The sequence below is a fragment of the Mytilus galloprovincialis genome, chromosome 2 (genome assembly GCF_965363235.1).
Source record: "Mytilus galloprovincialis chromosome 2, xbMytGall1.hap1.1, whole genome shotgun sequence".
Lineage (NCBI taxonomy): Eukaryota > Metazoa > Mollusca > Bivalvia > Mytilida > Mytilidae > Mytilus > Mytilus galloprovincialis.
This window is the reverse complement of record NC_134839.1, coordinates 112,462,763-112,486,967: the sequence shown is the minus strand read 5'-3', so window position 1 is coordinate 112,486,967 and position 24,205 is coordinate 112,462,763. Positions and strand designations below refer to the sequence as shown.

The window sequence follows — 24,205 nt, the reverse complement described above, 5'->3', positions numbered from 1 at the left end:
GATGAAGTGTAATTGTTTTTCGGAAGAATAACAATATTGAAATAATAAAGGAATAGAATAATGGTATACATAAGCGAAAATGTCTACATAAATGTACAATGTAGCATAACGTATAGTACAAAAGTTTCTTCTATATATTCATATACGAAGATTTGTTTTTAAAACGAGGTTAGTGAAAATGAAGTAAAGAATGAATTGTTTGACAGCTAATTGATTTTCTATCAGAATAATGATTCTTTTAACTGTATTTGGCAATACCTTTCGGAATTTAAACGTTAAAAAAATCGAAGTTTATTTGACCTATTTAACTTTATTGCTTTGAACATCACTGATGTATGTTTTGTGAACCTGAAAAATAAAGATAATACTTAAAATATTTTCTCCTCAACTGAAAAGTTCTGTGATGAATGGTAGTGTATTCCATCCCCCAGTTTATATTGATCACAAGGGTTAATAGAAAAATGATCTATAAGAAGCCTCAAGTTTTTTGTCAATGAGTTGCTGTCTGATTTTCCCGATAATAGCATATTCTTTCATTAAAAAATAACATAGTGCTTTCTCAGTTTCCGTGTCCAAAGAGCAGTGACACATACAAATTGACTAGATGTGCACACCATTAAGTGAACTTTCAATAACTAAAAGTGCGAAGAAAGACACTAGTCAACAAACAATACACGATTTGAGTTTAATAATCTATGTGGATGAATAGTAAGTAACTCGTAGTTATACTGATGAACAGTCTGTCTCTTATACACATCGTTTGCTTAAATTGCTTAAAAGTCTCGACACCGATGAGTTATTCTTCGAGATTTAATTTCGAACGTTAGATCTGTTTTAAACAGTAGTTTTATGATTTATTGTTTTGTCCAGAGGTTTTGCTGGCAAGAGTCAATACTAACTACTATCAATACCTGAGTTTTTCATCTGCCTCCTAGTCCAACTAATAACAGCCAGGACCCGGGTTTATCGTCAAATCATTTGCCTGTGATTTACATTTCTAACTTCGTTAATGTGTCAATGATTTATTCAAATAAAAGGTTTGTTTTGTCGTGTCAATAGATTGATTTTGCATTACATAAATTTGGGTTAAAAAATTGTTATGCATATAAATTATCTTTATACGTTCTTATGTCACCACAAAAATGTCTATCCTTAGGTATTCAATTAATCGAGTATGAAGCTGTTATCACATTTAAGATTTTGAAATTAATTGCTTTCAGTAATTTGAATCTAATAAAACTTGAAGACACTTGTCAAAACTCTAGTAAATAAGTGTTCAGTTGCACTGATAAGACGCAACAGAATACCATAATTGGCACTCCGTAATGAAGCGTAATAAACAATGATTGTCCTGATGTGACGATATTTGTCGGGAAAACTTAACAATACAATAAACATTACTATAACTTAGTCAGCGTTACAACTTTGCATTAGATTGAAATCTCTCCAAAATGATAAAAATGAATGTATAATTCAATTATAAAAAATGTCTGAAGATTAATAGATAAATTGTTTGTTAAGGACCATTAATGACGTAACTTTCAATTTCACATCTTTATTTATGCTGGAAGTGTAGCCAAATAATTATTATCAGTATGAAGACAGAATAAATCGGTCTACCAAAACATTAGTATGACGGAAAATTATAGATGAACGGATCTCGAAGCACTTTCAATTTATATTATTAATCACACTGACTGTCATTTATGTAGTAAAGATATGAAGCGACATCATAACTTGCTGTTAGCTACAATGTAAATACCTTTGTCTCTCAACAGTCGATCGAAATGTTTGTTTCAAACTAATTTATAAACCTTATGGCATCTTAACAAAACTGTTCCTGCAAATTTTGTAATAAATATATTTTCTCGATTAATAAAAAAGTATTAACAAAAATACCCCACTCCAAGGTAAATGAAACCATACCACATCTACTTATGTTTTAATTAAAAGTTGAAGAAAACTATGTTATTCATGTTGTAGTGTTTTCTTTAGCTTTTTTGTCCGTTTAATATATAGCTGGCAAATTTGAGTGAAGCTTTTTATTTGCAACATCATATAAAAGCCTCAGCAACACTAGCCCCACAAAAAATGGAGGTAATCTCAGGTGCACCGGAAGGGTAATTGGATCCTGCTCCATATGTGGCACCCGTCAAATGTTCCGGTATTCTGCTTTGTCTGTGACTTTCTTTGGTTGTAAAAAGTACCCAAGATAGTGAATGGCTTTTCCTTGACATATGACATGTTATAGTTCCAAATAGAGCTCGATATTTTTGTTATTTTACTCTATGCACATCCCTTTTTTATTCAATGTAAAATCATACATTTCAAAATAGCCTCTATTTTTTTTACAGGTGACCTTACATGCAACATCCTTTACTCTAACAGCAATGACGATTGACCGATATCATGCTATTGTTCATCCATTAAGTTCTATGAATTGGAGGAACAGGAAGATATCTACAATTACATGTATCTTTGTATGGGCCGGTACGTTTCACTAAAATTAAATATATATTTTTCTGGGCAGGTAAGAATACTTACAATTATGTTATATTTCTATTATAAATTAGAAAATACATTGAACCACAAACGTCAAAATTATTCAATCGCGTAGTGGAATGAACCATTTTTGGATTCTTATAAATTCTATAGAACTTTTGGACTATTTGAAATCTCGGTCAGTCTATTTCTGAAATTAATTCTTACGACAAAAATATGTGACGTATAAAATTTGTGACGTCAGACACGCGAAGCAATGTATTTCCTTTTAAAATTGTAACACGATGATGACTATTGTACCCCTATTTTGACTATTTTATTAATTATGTCTGTTTAGTTCACGCATCATTGTAAATATAACGAAATTTGATGAGACTGTCGTACAAAGTGAGAGGTTTAGCGCTATAAAATCAGGTTTAATCCACCATTTTCTACATAAGAAAATGCCTGTTTCAAGTCAGGAATATGGCAGTTCTTGTCTATTCGCTTTTGATGTGTTTTGTCATTTGATTTTGCCATGTGATAAGGAACTTTCCGATTTGATTTTCCTCTGAGTTTCGTATTTTTGTGATTTTACTTTTTATCTATATCTGTGTATGGTCAGGTAAGTTTAGTTAGAAGGATATTCCAACATCGCCCTATCTCTTTGCATGGGCTTGATCAGGGAAATAAAAGGTTATGATCACAATTCATGTATATCTGTAAGAATAGAATGGTGTAATTGATGCTATATATATATTGTCGATAGTTGCTGACTGTCATATTTCTTGTTCGTATGTTACATATGGCATTAAATCTGTACTTGTACATCCCGTCCTTGTGTTAGTTTTCACAATTTTTGTATTTTGGTCTTTCACTTTTGCTAATGCGCTTTTCTATATGGCAATTTTGTGTTTCTTTGTTTCATGTTTCTTTGTGTTTAACTATTTGCAAAAGTATGAATTATTCTGAATACCTAGGATTTTCTATTCCCTGACATAGATTACCTTAGTCTTATTTAACACATTTGTTTTGGAATTTTAGGTCCTCAATGCTCTTTAATAAACTCATCATAGATACCAGGACTAAATTTAACTTTCTATTTGTTTGGCGTATTGACTATTTTGATCTGAGCGCCACTGATGAATAATAAAGGCAACAGTAGTATACCGCCGTTCGAAATTGATAAGTCGATTGAGAAAAAAACAAATCCGGGTTACAAACACATCAAATATAAGAGGAGAACTACGACATAACAGAAACACAACATTAGAATGTAACACACACAGATTAGTCTATTTTTGATAAAGCAAAAAGACAATAAGTACATATCTGAGAATACTCGCAGTTACTGGCAGCAAGTTCAAAGTCACTAACAACTAATAAAAAAATAATGCATTTACTATAAGCCAGGTACCTTTGATAACTGTTTTTAGTGTTTAAGATTATAACAAAATATTAACTGCTGTACCTAATAATGACATTTTTTACCTATTGTGCCTATATGTTTTGTTTACACATCGTTGTCAATATTATGGAATTTTATGCGACTGTCCTATAATTAAAAAGGTTTCGCTAGCTTTAAAACTAAGTTTATCCACCATTTTCTACATAAAAAAATCTTGTACCATTAGTTTGATGTGTTTGAGCTTTTGATTTTGACATTTGATTATGGACTTTCCGTTTTGTATTTTCTTCGAAGTTCAGTATTTTGTGATTTTTCTTTTTGCAGTAAATATGCACTGTTAATGTTGAATATTTATGTTGATATATATATTTCAGACAGAATATTTGTCTATACTTCAATTGAAAATGAATATTAAGTTCTATATATTTCCCATTTCTCAGCAGTAACATACCCTCTGCCCCTTCGTATGGTGTTTACATATCACAATTGATACGTTATTCTCGTGCTTGTTCACACTATACGGACTTCATATACAGGAGTGTGCTCCTTACGCAGAAACTGCTCCAACAAAGTTATGAGGAGGACAGATTAAAATTGACACTCCGTAAATTTTATGGACACCATCACGATTTGGTGGATCCATACGATGTTTCGTTGACCAAACTAGCTAAGGACATTTTTACCACATGGTAGATTGTGTTTTGTCATAATGTCGTCTAATCTTTTAATTACCAAACGTGACTTATTCCCGATTGTGACTGTTTTGCCGAGTGTGAACTCGCATTACTATAAGACGTGGTACGGTACTTATCCATCCCAAATTCATGTATTTAGTTTAAATGTTTATTGTTATATTTGTAATTCTCATCGGATTTTGTCAAATGTGTTGACGTCTTTTCTATTGTATTTATGTGTTATGGTAAAGAAAATTAATCACCGCCTTCATTTATCAGATTTGATTTCGTTCAAAGTAATCAGTACGATATTTTACGTTTGAAGTTAGATTCATAACAAACCTGACATAGTTTTATAATATAGTTAATTGCTACCTCAGTTTTATATTAATAAGAATTAAAATGTGCTTTGTTATTTAAATGCAATATCAGTATTTAGTTCAAATATATAATCTTAAATTAATCCTAATTCTATCTTATTCATTCTTATGTGACGTCATTTTTCATTTTTTGATGCTCTGTTTTACTAATTCAAATGACGTCATTTTTTCGTCATTTTTCAGTTTCAAATAGGACGTCACTTGGCGTAGAGGTTTAAACGTATTCGGATGTGTCTACCTTTGTGTTTCAAATGTCTGGTTATGTAAATGTATTTCAATTGTTTCCTGTAATTAGTTAATACTTCAGCTTTATCATGTACATTTTTTGAATATTCATTTTATTAAATTTACTGTTTGCAAAAGTATAAATTACTCTAAATTATAGGGATTTTCTGGTAACTTAACAGAAAACCCTTGCCGTTTTTGGCACAACCTTTTTGATCTTTTGGTCCTCGATGCTGTTCAACTTTGTACTCGTTTCGGCTTTCAAACTTTTGTATCTGTGCGTCACACATAGGTCTTGTGTGGACAAAATACACTTCTGGCGTATTAAAATTTTGAACTTGTTGCCTTTTGTTGGCTGTTGTTCGTGTGATTCTTTGTCAATTGTGTTCTCCAATTTATTTATATTGTAGTCCTGTGTTGTCATTTTGATGTTATATTTCACATGGCCATAAAAGTGCGAGGTTTGGCATGCCACAAAACCAGGTTCAACCCACCATTTTTTCCTTTAAAAATGCCCTGTACCAAGTCAGAAATATGGTCATTGTTATATTATAGTTCGTTTCTGTGTGTATTACATTATAACGTTGTGTCGTTTGTTTTCTCTTTATTTTTGAGTGTAAATTCACATTGCGATAAGACGTGTCACGGTACTTGTCTATCCCAAATTCATGTATTTGGTTTTGATGTTATATATATATGTTATATTTGTTATTCTCGTGGGATTTTGTCTATGTGTGTTACATTTTAGTGTTATGTCGTTGTCCTCCTCTTATATTTAATGCGTTTCCCTCGGTTTTAGTTTGTTATCCCGATTTTGTTTTTTGTCCATGGATTTATGAGTTTTGAACAACGGTATACTACTGTTGCCTTTATCTATAAATATAAAATAAATAGCTATTTAACTATGACAAAATTCGCTTACATAAAATTGAGAATGGAAATTGGGAATGTGCCAAAAAGACAACAACCCGACCATAGAGCAGACAACAGCAGAATGTCACCAACAGGTCTTCGATGCAACGAGAAATTCTCGCACCCGGAGGCGTCCTTCAGCTGGCCCCTAAACAAATATATACTGGATCAGTGGTGATAATGAACCCCATACTAAACTCCAAATTGTACACAAGAAACTAAACGTTAACATAATACAAGACAAACAAAGGCCAGAGGCTCCTAACTTGGGACAGGCGCAAAAATACGGCGGGGTTAACATGTTTGTGAGATTTCAACCCTCCCCCTATACCTCTAGCCAATGCAGAAAAGTAAACGCATAACAAAACGCACATTAAATTTCAGTTCAAGAGAAGTCGAGTCTGATGTCAGAAGATGTAACCAAAGAAAATAAACAAAATGACAATAATACATAAATAACATCAGACTACTAGCAGTTAACTGACATGCCAGCTCCGGACTTCATTTAAACTGATTGAAAAATTATGTCTTCATCATATGAAAAGCAGGCACAATCCTCCCCTGAGGGGTTTAGTATCATACCATCATAACAAATATGACCCTATAAGTGAATCAATATTAACGCCAAAATATGCAATCTTTAATGACCTGACAACAGTATCGTAACTATATCCCTTCTTAATGTTTTTTTATACTACCACAACAACAAAATAATAGCATATTAATTACATCAAAAGTATAAATAAGTACCTTATTACGACATATAGTAAAACTCAGTATTTGTATTTGTAGTTGCCTTTTTCATATCTGTTCCGTTTGCTCTATACCATAAAACCGTGACAGACGAGGAAGACAATACATATTGTCAGGAAGCATGGCCAGACGAGACGCTTGGGAAAGTTATACTCATAACAGTCACAGGCACTAACTACGTCTTACCATTAACCATCATTGTTATATGCTATTATCAGATTCTTCGTAATTTATGGAAAGGCTACAGACGAAAGGTTTGTACAGTAAATCAAAACAATAACACTTTTATCTGATGAGTATCTTTTACAAGTGAACATATGTGTCTGCTCTATATGTTGTTCTTCGTAGCTACATTTTGTCTTGAGAATACTTTTATATTTGTGGATAAACTTGTAATCTTCCATCAATATCTAGTAAAAAAACATTAATACGATAGGAAAAACATAGCTCTGCTTTCCAGTCGATCAATTTACGACGTTGTATTTTCACATGGTAACTCGAAAGATAGCATGCGATTGCCTAGAAATGGCATCATCTCCAAAACAATATTCTGTGTCGGAGACAACCAGTCTGATCTTTAGCCCGTTTTAAGCGAAGAAACGTAATTCTACTCTTTTATAAAAAGTATTTGTTATTATCAGACTGGTGATTGAACCTATATACCGTCCCTCAACAGTCTAGATGAGCGCATGTTTATGGAATATTAAAAACAAATATATGCATTATGATCATTGCATATCCTTAGTATATATTGAGGTTAGGGATTATTTAGTTTTGAAAAAAAATATTTGATGGCTGTAAAAGGGTAAAAGCATACTCAAATGAAAAGTGTTGTAAATGACCATTACCTAAATCACATGGGATCCGTATATCTGACTTTAATTACCAAGGACAACTATTCCTGTTGAATATCAATACACATGCAATATTAACCGTTTAAAACATACAGGTAGCGATTTTTTTATAATTACGCTAAGTTTATTATTTCAGACAGGAAGATCCATAAACTCAGCAGTTACAAGTGAAACACAAACGAGAAGAAAGAAGCGTATGACGCGTATGGTAGCCATTATAATATTGTTGTTTGCTACATTCTGGTTTCCGATTCATGTTATCAATATTTATACCAAGCTTTATCCCGAATTCCCTAAAACCGAACCTATGTTTATTATCAAAGTCTTAGCACACACATTATCATATGCAAATTCCTGTGTAAATCCATTCATATATGCGTTTTTAAATGACCGCTTTAAAAAATCGTTCGTGAAAACATTCCCATCACTCAGTTACTGGTTCCCTTGTATGCGAAATATTATTGAAGAAATGGAACATACCCGGATTACCAACATGGTGGATCAAGCCATTCAAGCAGGAGCAGATGACAACGATAATGACCACGTAGAGGAAAACTGTAACCACATTCAACTACAGAAATTACAGGAAACCAGTTTGCTTTAAAAAAAATAAGAGAATATTGGTGCTACACACATTCAGTAAGATATTAAGACGGTTTTAAGATGGAAAAGATACGTGTTTAAACTACAAATGTTTTATGTATATATAAATATATATACGAGTCTAAATTGAAAACTAAGTTCAAACCTATGATTGCGTTGGATAAAAACCGCAATTTGTATACGTGTGCATGTAAAACAAATTTCGTTGTAGAAGGGTCTAAAAACAGCACAAACAACATTTTCCAAAAGACCAAAAAAGTGAAAAAGTATATTTAAACAAAACGCATTTGACTAACAGGTCGAACAACTGATGTTCTTTAACCCTGCTGACTGCCATTGGCGATTGCCAAATAAAATTGATCACAAGATGTAACAAAATGGATCTTAATATAAATTTAATACTAAACAGGAAAAAAATTTAACTTGTGGCCACGATGTTATGCCACAAACATACGGTGTCAATATTTTTTTAGTACACCAGATCCGGATTTCGACAATAAATGTCTCTTCAGTGATGTTAGGGATCGAAACGGTATTTTGAAGGCCATATAAAAAGTACCCTCATTTTTAGATAAACTCTTGAATTTTAAGAGTCAATATAGGATGAACGGATCATATAAACCGGAGGGAAAATATGATACAAGCCCAAACGAAAAATATAAACGAGTCTAAATTGAAAACTACGTTCTAACCTATGATTGCGTTGGATAAAAACCGCAATTTTTATACGTGTGCATGTAAAACAAATGTCGTTGTAGAAGGGTCTAAAAACACCACAAACAACATTTTCCAAAAGACCAAAGAAGTGAAAAAGTATATTTAAACAAAACGCATTTGACTAACAGGTCGAACCACATGATGTTCTTTATCCCTGCTGACTGCCATTGGCGATTGCCAAATAAAATTGATCTTAATATAAATTTAATACTAAACAGAAAAAAAAATTAACTTGTGGCCACGATGTAATGCCAAATGATTTTTTGAAATTATAGTAGAGTACATATAACTCTACTATAATTTCAAAAAATCAAATATGTTAACTTTTTTCTTGGTTTTAATCCAGTATACCACATTTTCAAAAAAAAAGTTATGAATAGAATAAACGGATTTTAAGAAAGTTAAATTTGAGAGAAACACATCACTGTTAGCATGGTTGGAATTTTAGAAATTTGGCACAGCTTTTGCTCAAATTCTTCTCCATTTGTGAGATAGTGAGTTAATAAGCTGAAATTATAAATGGATAATCTCTTATTTCTATAATAAAAATGTAATTGCTAGAGTACAGTTAAATTATTTTCATTTAACTAAAACACATTAATCATCACGCCAGACGATAAATGCTAATGCATTTTTCTTTTGTTTTAGTTTTTTGTTCTGCTAGTAGTATAATGCATTAATGAATCATCTATAATGATTGAAATCTCTGGGAAATCGACTTAATGTATTCACAATGTGATAAGTGTATCGGTGAAATGATATGGGTAAATTGAAAATTTTGTATTGAAACATAAGTATGTTGGGTTTTTTCAGTCAGAGTGCGTTTAATATACTTTGTTAATGATGTTGCGTTGTAAAATGTTGAAAATTTTGACATTTTATATTAATGTTTTCAGTCTTTGCATGTGTTTTATGAAATAAAAATCTTTTAAAAAGCTTTGATCGAGAGTTGTCTCATTGGTACTCATATCACATCTTCTTATATGTATTGTATACTGTTTTGTGGGTGAAGCATTTTCAATTATATCTAAAAGTCTGGTTTATTAAATTATATAGTTCAACTTTTTACTCTTCAACTCGGTTAGTATACATTCTTGGCTTTCAAATATCCCTCTATGAGCGTTTCTGATGACGTTAAATCCAAAAACTCGTCTCAGGAAATTTGTAACATGTTGTATTAATTTTTTTTCTCTACAAATATATATTGATTGAAACAGAGTTTCTCTATTCAAAACCGTCATTTTGAGACATTATCACATTTTTTCTTGTTCTTAGCTATGACTCAGGCCATACATTTTTTTTCCCGAGAATGACTGAAAACTATCTCCTTCTGTCCTCTGTTTTGAATATATGTCATATCATACATTCAATATAAAAAAAATAATGGCATGATTGTCAATAAAACAACAATTCACTAGAGACCAAATAACACTAAAATAAGGAACTAGAGGTCACCATAGGTCTTCAACAATGAGCAAAACCCATACCTTATAGTGAGCTATTAAATATCATATATCGATAACATGATATATCTATTTCTTTCTGTTGTTCTCAACCAATCGGTTGATTATCTTTTTACAATGAATGAGTGGTTTGTTTGATCTCAGTACTTCAATGGTCAAATTCAAGTGTGGTGTCAATGCGTTTTGCTGTTCTCTGTAGATCATGTTGGGCGTCATAAAAAGTTGAACATACCTGATGATCTCTCATGTAAAGAACAAGCTGTTTTACAGTTCAGTTAAAGTCATTATATCGTTTAAAAATCTTTCGAAAACACATGATAACTCCGAATCTCGTGCACTTAAATATTTCTGCACTCTTGAAATTTTGCAATATTTAAAACAGCAAAACTCCCATTTTAATATCATATCACACTTGCTTCAGTGGTAGCATCTGATTTTCTGTATTATAATTTAAAGAAAATGTATCAAACATTAGCACCAGTTTTTGGTGAGGTTTGTGTTGATTAGTCTTTAGTGTTATATGTTGTGTCTTGTGTACTATCATTTTTCTGTTTGTCTTGTTATTTTTTAGCCATGGCTTTGTCAGCTATTTTTAATATATGAGTTTGAATGTCCCTCTAGTACCTTTCGTCCCTCTTTTACATTACAAAGGCTTTATTGTTAAAGACCGTACGGTGACCTATAGTTGTTAATGTCTGTGTCATTTTGGGCTCTTATGGACAGTTGTCTCATTGGCAATCATACCACATCTTCTTTTTTATATTTACAATTTTGTAAGATAATTTAATTACATTTGCGTATGATATGAGGCTATAATTCATATGCCTACATTGCTAGCATGCCAAATAAAGGCAACAGTAGTATGCTGTTTTAAGAAAACGCAAATCCGGGTATGAGAAAAAAACCGTGGGAAACACATTAACTATAAGATAACAACAGAAACACTGAACTACAACTAAATCAAACGTCAACAACGGACTAAAGATAACAACTGCCAAATTCTTGACTAGGTACAGGAGATATTCATCCTGGTTTTCTGGCTAGCCACTACATCAGATACAAAATATCAATGCTTAGTTTTATATGCTAATGATCAGTCTAAATAAAAAGTAAGCTACACTTCATCCGTTTGGGGTGATTGTACGGAAACAAAAGACAAAAGACGTATAAGATTAGTAATCAAAATAAGATACAGACAGTAAATCATATACTTACAGCTGAAAATATGATATTATATAAACGCATCAAATATACAAGGCTTATAACTTGTTGACCATACTGAAATAACTAGATATCTGATGTCGCTTTTGTCAATTCCTTTGATGTGTTTGAGCTTTTGATTTTGTCATTTGATTAGGGACTTTGATTAGGGAGTTCAGTATTTTTGTGATTTTACTTTTGTCTTCATTCTCATTGACGATTCCTTTACATTTCCTTTTGTATATATGTTTTCCTATTCTTAAATCCGTTAGATAGACCTCATTAAATTAAATTGGACAATAAAAAGGGTAGGCAAATGGTTTGTTGGAATAGAAATTTCTGAACGAGACAATTAATAGAAACAAAACAAAACAAGGCACATTTACAAAGTTTTATAAAGCATTATCCATATATGGCTTTGAAAAAACATCAATTTAGTACAAAAAGCATAAAGCATGACAAAAGAGTCAATTTCATAACCAAAAAAAAAAGCTAAACTTTGAAATAATATTGTTTTGTCTGTTTGATATTGTACAATATGTTTTTAAAATCAACTTCAGATTTCTTGTTACATCATCATAGAAATCTAAACCTCATATCGAACTGTCAGGTATGTATAAAAATAGGAGATGTAGTATGTTTGTCAATAAGATAACTATCCACTTGAGACTTAATGACGTAGATTTTATGACTTTTTTATACGAATGCACCTGTTACATAGCTGTATGCATGTTATGTATGAGCTATAACAGTCGAAACTAATAGTACGTCTAAAAATGGTTGACAGAAGCGATATGTCTGTGCCTCATCTTGAACGTTTTGCTGTCGTCTTAAACCATTTATTATTTAACAGATTGTGTCCTTTTACTGATTGTGACATTTTGATGAAGTGTCCATTTGAATGGAAGGTGACGTGTGCATATCGTGTGACGCACCTGGTATCGTTACTTTTAAAGTTTGATGTCATCCTGATGTTGTTTTTGTTTTGTTACTTTGTTTGTATTCTTGGTCGATTGTTGAGATTTTTGCATCGGTAAACCAATGTTGTCTTAATTAAAAAGGTTATCATGTTTGAATCCTGAATAGGTGTTAAGTACTGCACTTCTATGAATAAGAACTCTTCCAAAAACTTCTAGAAAACAAAACCTTTTTTCTACTCCATTGCATGATCAAATTTATTAGCGATATCTTGTTGTTCAATACCCCAACAGTTCACATAGACTAGATACAAAGTATTTGCTTCTGTTATAAATTTATGACATCTTCATTCATAACCTTGTATATTTGAATAATAGACCTGCCATTCAACTTGACCAATTCGTTTTGTCTTACCTTTTCACATTTAATTACCACATATATTCTGATTACATCTGTCATCTATTTGTAAAACTGATGAATGTTGCTTAATGGGATCTCTATAATGCATTTCTAAGATTCACAATGCTTAAAACATAACCCGAATTCACTACAAACAAAAAGAGACAGGTTGCGTTCAATGGATATAGGGCTCATGCTTTTATTATGGACTGTTTTGAATTTTCCACCGAGTTTTGGTCTATTGTTATTTATTTTTTGCGTGCATCATTCGCAATTACACACTCAATCAAGGATAAAAGCAGTCATTATAACTTCTTAGATTTGTAACATGTTTTATATTTAATTTAAACATATTTATTTATAGTGGATTGGGAAACAAGTTTTGCAACTTATATTAATCCCTTTCCACTTTGCGGTTGCGAGTGCTTAAATTCGTTCCTCCAAAAAAAACTACGCATTTATCTTTACAATTGAGTCATATGGCGAAAATCTATGGAACGCCATGAATGCCTTATGTTGATGATCAGCATAACATGCAGTGTTCACACCATTATATGCAGTGCTCACACTATTGTATTGTAACGTTCCGGGTTTTCTTGTCAGGATATAAACCCGTAGTTACTTTTGTGGGCCTCTGGTGAAGGAAGTAATAATAAAGATTATAATGGAAGTTCATTAATTGTAATATTTATAATTAAACAATACATCAAATACAGTGGTTCATGAGACAAAATACGTTAATAATTATATACAATAAGTCATACGGCAAGGTGCATTACTTGCACCAAGTTTAATAAAACAATTCTTCTAGCTCTCGGCGCAAGAAGATCTACTTGGTGCACGGCATTCAAATACTCAGCGTACTCAGTGCAGCAAATCTACTTGGTGCACTGCATTCAACTTGAATACGCAGCGTACTCGGTGCATACAATTCTACTTGGTGCACTGCATCTAAAAACTTTCACCAAGCTGCAAATCTACTTGGTGCACTGCATTATCATCAAGTGCTCTTACTTGGTGCAGCAAATTCTAGAGAGACTGGTAACTGCATGGAGGTTTTTGGAGAGAAGCTCAACGTAGGAACATGCGTTCCGTATTTTATAGTACGTGTGACGTAATACACAAGTTCTTCATAAACAAGAACACGTAACGTTACATTTGGTACCTTATACTGAAACTAAGTATAAAAAAATACAAAATGAACAAGTAAAAATGTCAGCTTTCAAAGCACCGGGGCGTAACAGTATGCAGTGCTCAAAACATTATATGCAGTGATCACACCATTATATGCAGTGATCACACCATTATATGCAGTGCTCATAACATTATATGCAGTGCTCAAAACATTATATGAAGTGCTCACACCATTATATGCAGTGGTCCAAACATTATATGCAGTGGTCACAACATTATAGGAAGTGGCCAAAACATTATATGAAGTGGTCACAACATTATATGAAAAAAATATACGTTTTTTGTTGATTAAGGTGATGATGTTTGATGTATGATACACCGATTTGGTGCCTTAAAACATTGTAGTCCCTCATTTTAATAATCCCCCACTTGCGTCAACATTGCCAAGACCCTTGTACATGAACGACCACACTAGACCACACAGGGCAAGGGTTTTAACCGAGTTCAAAGAGCAATAAGCCATTTACACTATTGTTTGGCCTTCCATGTCTCCAAACATAAACCCTATCAAACATGTCTGAGATGCCATTGGTGGAAATCTCAATCGCAGAGATCTACCTTTACAATATACTAAAGTTTTAAAGGCTTGTACCGAGAATGATACGTCGTGTTATGAAACTGTACCGGAAGAGAGCTTGTTACACATGTTATTTACTCAAATATTGACATTAATTTTGCCGAACATACCAAAGATTATGTGTAGAAAATTTTAATGATATAGGGTGACCAGTTGTTGTAAAAAAATAAAATCACAGTGAAACTTAAATTCCGTTTCTAAATTGTGTAATTTACACTATTTCTTTGAACGAAAAACCTACATGCATAGAACCATCATAAGTGACCAAAATTATATTTGTGGTTTGTGTATGGTATACATTAGCAAAATTGCTATATGATTGTTTTCTTTTTTTCGAGAAATAATTGATTTTTTGAATTTTAAAAAAAATCAATGCAATAAAAATAGGTGGTGCTTAACTTTTGGCGGACTGTATATATGAAAAAAAGTGGTATGCTTGCCAATGAAACAACTTTCCTCAAAAGACAAAATGACTCAGAAATTACCAACTGTAGGCCACAGTACGGCCTTCAACAATGAGAAAAGCCCATACCGCATAATCAGGTATAGAAGGCCCCGAAATGATAAATGTAAAACATTCCAAACGAGAAAACTAACGGCCTAATTTATGTACAAACAAACGAACGAAAAACGAACATGTATATAACACATTAACAAACGACAACTATTGAAATAAATGCTCCTCTTGACTTGGGACAGACACATATAAACAGAATGTTGCGGGTTTTAACATGTTAGCAGGATACCAACCCTCCCTCTAACCTGGTACAGTGGCGTAACAGAACAACATAAGAACGAACTATGACAATCAGTTGTAAAAGGCTTAACTCATCAGATGGATACGAATATAAATGCATCTAACAAAAAATAGAGTGGACGTGGGCGGCTACTTGTATATCCCAACAACAAAAAGACACTAATTACTGATCTGAGAATACTTGCATATACTGACAGCTAGTTCAAAGCCACTAACAACTAATAAAAAAACATGCATCTAAGTTAGGCATTTAGGTAAAGGTTGAAACAAACTGTGAGTAAAAAAGAATGATTTACTATTATTGGATAGTAACGATTGACTATGAAAAAAGAGTCATCTTGACCTAAATTAATTCTGGTTAAGATACATTTAGATACAAAATTTAATCAGCTACAAGTCATAGAATTATGATATCATTAAGATCGCACTTCTTTGAAAACAATGGACCTTAAAAAAAGATTCCAATTTGTGTTAAGGTCCAGATGATAGCAACAACACATAAAAGAGGAATGATATTTTGTTACTGAGCACTTCTTTGATTTTATTGAAAGTCCACACAAAATTTTTTTATTAGAAGCACAAATAAAAAAACGATACTCGTTATTATGTCAATATATAATTGTAAAATAATTATATTAATAGAGAACTACAAGTATTGTTTTACTGTGAATTTTTGTCGTTGTTGTTATTGGCGTTCTAATTCTTCTCACAATCAATAATACGGTATTTGGGGTACTAATTAGTATACCAATTGATCAAGTTAATTAATATCTCAAGTAAGCTTCATTCACAACAACACAAAATCCGGAGTTAAACCGCCGGACAAAACAAATGAAAATTAGAGACATTCAAAAGGAATAGAGTATATGACATTGACGACAGGAAATGTCATATCAAAAATCCTGGGGAAAAATGGCGAATGGTTAAATCATATCGTGAATCGCAACGTAATGAATTGTAAAAAATGTGACAGACCTAGATAAGAAATGTATTTTTGTAACGGGATCTTCAAATTTTAAGTTCTATTCTCTACTAACTCTGACATGAGCAATCAGAACAGCCCAAAAAATCTACGGGAATAAAGGATAGGAAAGAACTTTTTGTCTAACATATGTAAAACAAAAATAAAATATAGTGTTTGGCAAATGAATGACATTTTTGCAGGACCAGTTGATTTGGAGCCGCACCGGTAGATTTTTCAGTTCACTGGTCCGGGGCTGGCCAGTAAACAAAAAAACTTAAATTCGACCCCTGCTTTTGTGTATAGCATAGTCCGAATTCACAAACTAGTTATTTTGCACCAAACATTGCTGTGCCATGCCTTTTTAAAATATGATTGGAAATCGTAAATGTTTAAGTAAAATTCTATTTCGAATAACATCGCTGACCAACATTAAAAAAAATGCAATGAACAGTATACTTCTGACAGATATCTGGTTCTCCTTAAAAAATACTGGGTCATAACATATCTTAATTACAGTCCCGAGTAATCTGAAGATATTTATTAAGGGTCAAATGATCAGAAATGCACAATTATATATGTGTATAAATCTATATGTTTTAATACGACTGCAAATTTTTTTTTTAAATGGTCGTATATTGAACGTCGCCGAAGACGGATGGTTTCCGGATAATAACTTTTGTATAAGTAAATAGAAATCAATTAAATTTTAACACAAGGTTTATAACCACTAAAGAAAGGTTGGGATTGATTTTGGGGGTTATGGTCTCAACTGTTTAGGAATTAGGTGCCAAAAAGTGGTCAAAATCATCATTTTTGTAGTTTTAAGTTATTAAGTGTATGAATCTCTCAGAAATTATACCACAAGTTTTCATACCACAAAGGGATGGTTATGATTTGCTTGGAGGGGTATTTGGGGGGGGGAGGGTGTTATGGCTCAAGCCGTTTAGGAATTAGAGGCAACAAAGAGGGGGAAAACAAGGGTTTTTGGTTAATAGCCAATTAAGACAATTTGAAACCAGTGTAAGGAAGGTAATCCAAATATATTGAGGTAATCCAAACATGTTTTATTACCTCCTTTACACTGCTTTAAAATTATGTATAAAGAAATTTTTTTCTCATATCAGATTTCAGAAATCAAAAAGAAAAAAGTGGGGGATACATCTTTTTTTCTTCTTCGGGTTGGGGTCAGTATGCAACAGCATAGTGTATTGCACAAAATCAATAAAAAAGGGAGGGTATTTTATTTTTTATTTTTGGGGGGATGGGGCAATTCGCAACAGCGTAGTGCAAAAGCAAAAAATTAAGTATAAATTCAAATGATATAACCAATTTTAAGTTCTTTGACTACAGCTATTCTGTGTTAGAAACCTATTATGTGTCAAATATTTAATTACATTCCAAATTCAGACCTGAATCAAGCGTGAATAGTGTGTCAATTTTTGTCCGAACGGTTTATGGTCGGACCTCTGCGGTCGTACCCAGCTGTGTTCGGCGAAGCAATTTATTAAACACTTAAATATATATACCATTCGTCACAACTCGGCCGATTCCGTACCTCATCTAACGATAGGAGAGTAGGGAGTCACCCGAGGATTGCCGATTGATACATAATATACATATAAAGTTGTGCATATGGTGAAAATGATCATCAAAATAACTTTAAAATGCCTTGGTGCGGAATAAATTTGTGGTAAATTGATCATACTTCTTAATTTACTTATTTCAATTTGTTTTAAATATTGTATACTGCCTTAATGATAACATGACTTTAATAACTGTTTAAATTTGTTTCCTGGGCATTACAAATTATGTTTATCGAATCATCTCATCTTACATCAATCGCATCATACATCAAACATCATCATCACCATCACCGATCATCAGCTTCATCAACAAAAAACGTATAATGTTATGACCACTTCATATAATGTTGTTAGCACTTCATATAATGTTGTTACCACTTCATATAATGTTGTGACCACTTCATATAATGTTTTGACCACTTCATATAATGTTGTGACCACTGCATATAATGTTTGGACCACTGCGTATAATGTTGTGAGCACTTCATATAATGTTGTGAACACTGCATATAATGTTTTGAGCACTGCATATCTTGTTGTGAGCACTGCATATCTTGTTGTGAGCACTGCATATAATGATGTGAGCACTGCATATAATGTTTTGAGCACTGAATATAATGCTGATCATTAACATTAGGCAGTCATAGCGTTCCATGTAAATCACCGATCTCAGTTGGGTATGTCCTTGGAAAAAAATCAATGAAAAAATATGTGATGAAATAAATATCAGTTTTACATTTGGAATTGTTGAAACTAATTTGCAATTCATAGACAAACGTATTGTGTAATGGGAATTATGCCCCTTAGGAAAGTTTGTGTAATAATTTGATAGTTCTTGTGTTATGCTGTTAGATTACGCTATATCAATCTTGATTATAATGAATTGACCGTTTAAGTCACTAAAGAAAAATATTGTGTGTTGCATGCAAATACTATTTGGCTTTGTCACACATCTAAATGGTCTATACAGAAGCATTTCGTGTAACCGGTAATTTGTGTTTCTTTAATCAAGGAGCCTTTAAAGAATTCCAAACTACATTTGGTTAATATTTATCTATGAAGTTTGAAATAACAGTTTTTGTTTGTTTGTCATTAGTCAATTTATAAAATAAGGCACACGGAGAAGACAATTAACTGCATCATACGACTTCAATCAAACATACAATTATTAACCTATACTTGACTGTTTCATGATAGGTTCCCTGGACCTATCACGAATAACTAAAAGCAACCTGTCATTTGTGTAATAGATAACCATCCTTGAGCCGTCAACAAACTAATCGAAATTAATTACTTCTACCTGTCTGATCCTTTGATCTCGTGACTAGGGATTATGGTCATGTAACAAAGTTATTACAGTGTTTTTAATTTACTTATAAATTGATATGTAGCATTATTTTCTTTTTCATAAGAAGTTTATCACGCTTTGACCATTAGTGTCGAAGTTTCTTAGTCTTTATAGCTGAAATAACTTTATTAGAAAATTTGTAGACATATACATCTTATTTTAAAAAAATCAATTAAATTAGATACATAAACATTTGGCAGGAGACAAAACATCATCGATCTGTTGGTTCTTTATTATTCTACAATCAAACATGGCTTTTTTTGTGATACAACGTTTTAAAGTGTGTCCAATAAGCTATCATATGTATACGGTTTCAGGAAGGCTTTTAATTCATCAATATTATAAAAACATTTTAGAATGCAGATACTTTTGAACATAAAAATGTCAAATTACACTTAGTATTTGTTTATTTTTCATTGGCTAGATGTATAGAGGAGGTTTGAGATCTCACTTAACATGTTTAACCCCGCCAAGTTGTTGCGCCTGTCCCAAGTCAGAAGCTTTTGGTCTTTGTAAGTCTTTTAATTCTAGTTCATTTATATATATATGTTTGTGGTTTAGTGTGACGTCCATTTTTCCTACACTTGTACATATTTGTGTCAATGGACCAACTGAAACACGCCATCGGGTGCTGGTGTTTTATCGCTGTGTTTAAGACCCATTGTTGGATTATTGCTGTTTTCTGCTATTTGGTCGAGTTTTTGTCTCTTTGATACATCCCTCATTTCCATTCACCATTTGATGTAATATTCAAACGGTTAGCATTATAGAATAAGGAGATGAGGTAGAATTGCTTTAAATTCTACTTACATTAACATTCAAAAATTAGAGTAACCGATGTATTGTGTTATACTTTTGTAAGTTCCTTTAAGAAATCCGAACTACCTTTGTTGTGAATATATGACATTTCAAATTCTATATTTCTCTCTTTTTTGACAAATTAAGAAGTGCATATGGAGAAGACAACTTACAGCAACATATAATCTATTAAAGCTTACGTTAATTAATCTAACCGACAAGTGCATATCAGGTTTCCTGGAGAGACAATGATTGAAAAAAGGCAAAGTATAATATGAGTAATAAATGACCATCCTAAGGCTGCCAACAAAATAAAATTACTTTTACCTGTTTAGTCCTTTGATCTCATGACTTCAGATAATAGTGATAAAGCAAAGTTATTGTTGTGTTTTTAATTGGATTGTATGTGATTGCTTCTAGAAAGAAGTTTACCACGATTTAAATACTTTACATCGAAACCTCTAGTTTTCTGTTGTTGACATAACTCTTTATATGTAGTCCATATCTCGTAAATCGATAAGGAAGAGGCAACTCGGGGTAACAAATATAAACAGAGGGAAACAAAATAACCCCAATCATCGGAATCATCCGTAACAGGCGTATACATGAATATAGAAAAAATAATTCTGAGACGAGTTCCTGAGCTATTCCTGTATATGTAAATTATAAAATGTGAACACTAAAGTCATGCTTGTATTGAACCCTTGAATTGTTGTAAGAATGTATCTTATCGATAGTGTTGTGCTCCTTCTAAAATAGTTCAGCAATGTATCTAAAAAATCTTTTTTTTTGCCATCTGCTCTTTATTATGTCTAAAATTTTTCGTTTTTCAATTATAATAATTATAGCTAAAATGTTTATCAAAGATATCAGGATTATAATTGAATACGCCAGACGCGCGTTTCGTCTACACTAGACTCATCAGTGACGCTCATATCAAAACAGTTTAAAAGCCAAACTAGTACAAAGTTGAAGAGTATTGAGGACCCAAATTCCAAAAAGTTGTGCAAATACAGCTTTGGTAATCTACTCCTGTGATAAGAAAATCCTTAGTTTTTCAAAAAAGTTTTGTAAACGGGAAATTTATAAAAATGACCATATAATTGAAAATATTTTGTTAGTTTTTGAAAACAAATAATTGAAAATATATCAAAATATACCAGAATATTTTTTGTTTAGTTAGTTCTCAACAAATGAAATAAAATATCGAACGAATACTTTATTAACCGTGGTAGTTTGTTTTAGTTTTCCAAAATTCGTTTTAGATATTCTTAAAAAGAGCATTTTGGTATATATGATACGTGTTTACCAAAATCTTTATGAGAATCATTTATTGAAAAACTAACATCATCATTATATTTTCTGTCTTTTTGGCATAAGGACACCAACTATGATAATATATAAACATAGCTGACCTTAAAGGTATATCATAAATTGTTTCCCTATATAGCATGTGATATGTTATAACACTTTTTTTTAAATTATGATTTTTATCATTTTCCATGAACTGTCAGATCGAAAATAAGGTTTCATTTCTTAACTAGTAGGTTAATAGTTAGCCAGTCGATCGCTCTTGACAGGTCCATTAAAATATGCTTTATAAGTTCTCTTTCATATTTTTTTTTCAATTCTTCTATTAATTTTAATTGAACCGAACCAACTATAGTTGACATCAGACAGAAAAGGATTATAACGCTGTGTTTTAATCCATCAACCGTTTTTGTATGGCTTTTTCAAACATTTTTTAATGCACGATAATACATTAACCAGCTTATGGTTTCTAATCAAGAGTCGATTCTTTTTTTATAAAAAGGTTACTACCTGAGCGGGATTGAATTAATTTATGAAAATTATAACTATAAGTTATTTTATTTATTAGCATTTTTAAATTATCTTGTATTGCAGGCTGTAACTCTTGTACAATTTTGGGGGATATACACGCATACGTTTTCTTTATTTTAAACTCAAACTTAAGACATTTCATGAAATAATTTTTACAAATTTATATGCTACTTGTTTAAATGTGGTTTGATCCTCATTACTTGTATTTACTTGATTTTGAATGCTTGTTGGTATTAGGAAATATTCACGTTTAGTAAAATAATAAACTATTGAATTGTGTTCATACCATCATAAAAATATGTGCATTTAGTTTCAAACTCATGTGACACAAGTTAATGGTAAATCATATTTACCAAAATCCCAAAAAATATGGACTGATTTCACAATGCAATGTTCCATGTTCAGTGATCGTGCAACATTATGTATATTTCTCTCAATTAATACAATACTCTTTGGCTTGTATTTCCTGTCATGATTTCCTTGATAGTTGGTTGCTGCTCACAAGGAAGCATTAAAAACCAAGCGTTCCAAATGGTGAAGTTAGAATCATCCCGTCGCAAATTCAACGGACGCCATCACAAGTTGGTTGACCGTTATGGAATAACCGTTTCACAGATGATATCGGATATGTTCCTTATGTATTAACTACAATTCACTTCCGTTTTCACCGCGAATGTGACATACCCAATTAGACTATTACCGGGTCTGCAATAAAATGAGCAATACGCCGAGTGCAACATGTAAAGCAGGATCTGCTTACCCTTCCGGAGCACATAAGATAACACCAAGTTTATAAAGGGGTTCGTGTAGCTTAGTTTTTAGTTTTCTATGTTGTGGCTCGTGTACTATTATTTGTCTGTTTGTCTTTTTATGTGTTAGCCATCGCGTTGTCAGTTTATTTTGTACCTGTTTGACTGTCCCTCTGGTATCTTTCGCCTCTCTTCAAATCTTTACCGTTATTCAAATATGCTCACAACATAGTTAATGTGTACATAAGATAAAAAGGTTGACCCAGAACTAAACCATCATACTGGACGGACGAAAATAATTTCGAAAGGACTGACAGATGCAGAGAGCAGAACACATAATGTTCCACTACCATCAATTATGATAGTATTTTCATATTAAACAGAAACGTTGTCAATCTGCTAAAGTCGTCAATACACAAAAAAAAAAATTAAGGTAATATTTACACTTTTATTGTTTGGTCTGAATGAGAACTTCGTACGCTTGACATGTTTAGTGTTGTTTTCATTTCAAACACATTAGTTTTAATTTCGTAATCACAAAAGTGTTAATTGGTAATCATATTTCACTAAATTATTTATACTTTCAGTTGTACAGCTATGAAACCTGTATTTGTACAATAATATGTATGACTTCAAATTCCAACACATTCAATTATAAAAACTGTAAGTTAGACGATCATGTAGGAATTTAAATAAACAACATATGAAGTACAAAATTATCAGCTAAAGATTTGGAAACTATTATAAAATCAAAATAAAGAAAATTAAAAACTTAAAATTTGACAGCAAATCTTAATTTCAAACTGTTTATTCTTTTTAGATATAACAAACTTTCTTGATAATTTTAATATCAAACCGACACAGTGTTAATGGTACCATTCACTGAAATATAAATGATAAAAATTAAACAAGTGTACTCTTATGATATTGAAATTCAATTGAAAACAATCGTGAACAGAGCACCTGTATAGTTTCTCGCACATTTAATTCATTCACTCTATTACATGTTATCTATTTCGTCGGCGAAGTTTATAATATTAAGTTAAATAGACAACATTTATCACTTTCGAGCATCATTTATTAGCATTTAAACAAGTGAATGTTCTCACAAAATGCTTTTAAAATTTGTACCACATAAAATCAGATGCCGAAATGCTATCAGTTTAATGTATCTTCTGTTTAGTACAGTACAATATGCAAAAGACAATATTAAAAACTGAAACCGGATATACACAAAAACCACAAAAAATCGGGGATGATCTCAGCTGCTCCAGAAAGGGTACACAGATTCTGCCTCACAAGTGCCATTCATTGCTGTCCTACTATAAGTACAAGCCCGTGTCAAATGTAATTTGGTAAGCCCAATTGTCGGATATCGTTTCCCGCATAGTATTTCTAACTGTATC

The 24,205-nt window shown here is 32.1% G+C and overlaps 1 protein-coding gene across 3 annotated transcripts in view; it reads left to right on the top strand.

Annotated features, from left to right (window-relative positions):
• The window catches only part of LOC143065410 (galanin receptor type 1-like), a 68,589-nt gene extending 59,410 nt beyond the window's left edge, over positions 1-9,179 (top strand). For all 3 annotated transcript variants that reach the window (XM_076238963.1, XM_076238965.1, XM_076238964.1), the window contains exons 2-4: positions 2,355-2,490; positions 6,873-7,087; positions 7,824-9,179. In XM_076238963.1, coding sequence (XP_076095078.1) covers positions 2,355-2,490; positions 6,873-7,087; positions 7,824-8,291 — 819 coding nt within the window. In that variant the 3' untranslated portion in view covers positions 8,292-9,179. The remainder of the gene's footprint in view (positions 1-2,354; positions 2,491-6,872; positions 7,088-7,823) is intronic.
• Positions 9,180-24,205: the final 15,026 nt, after the last annotated feature.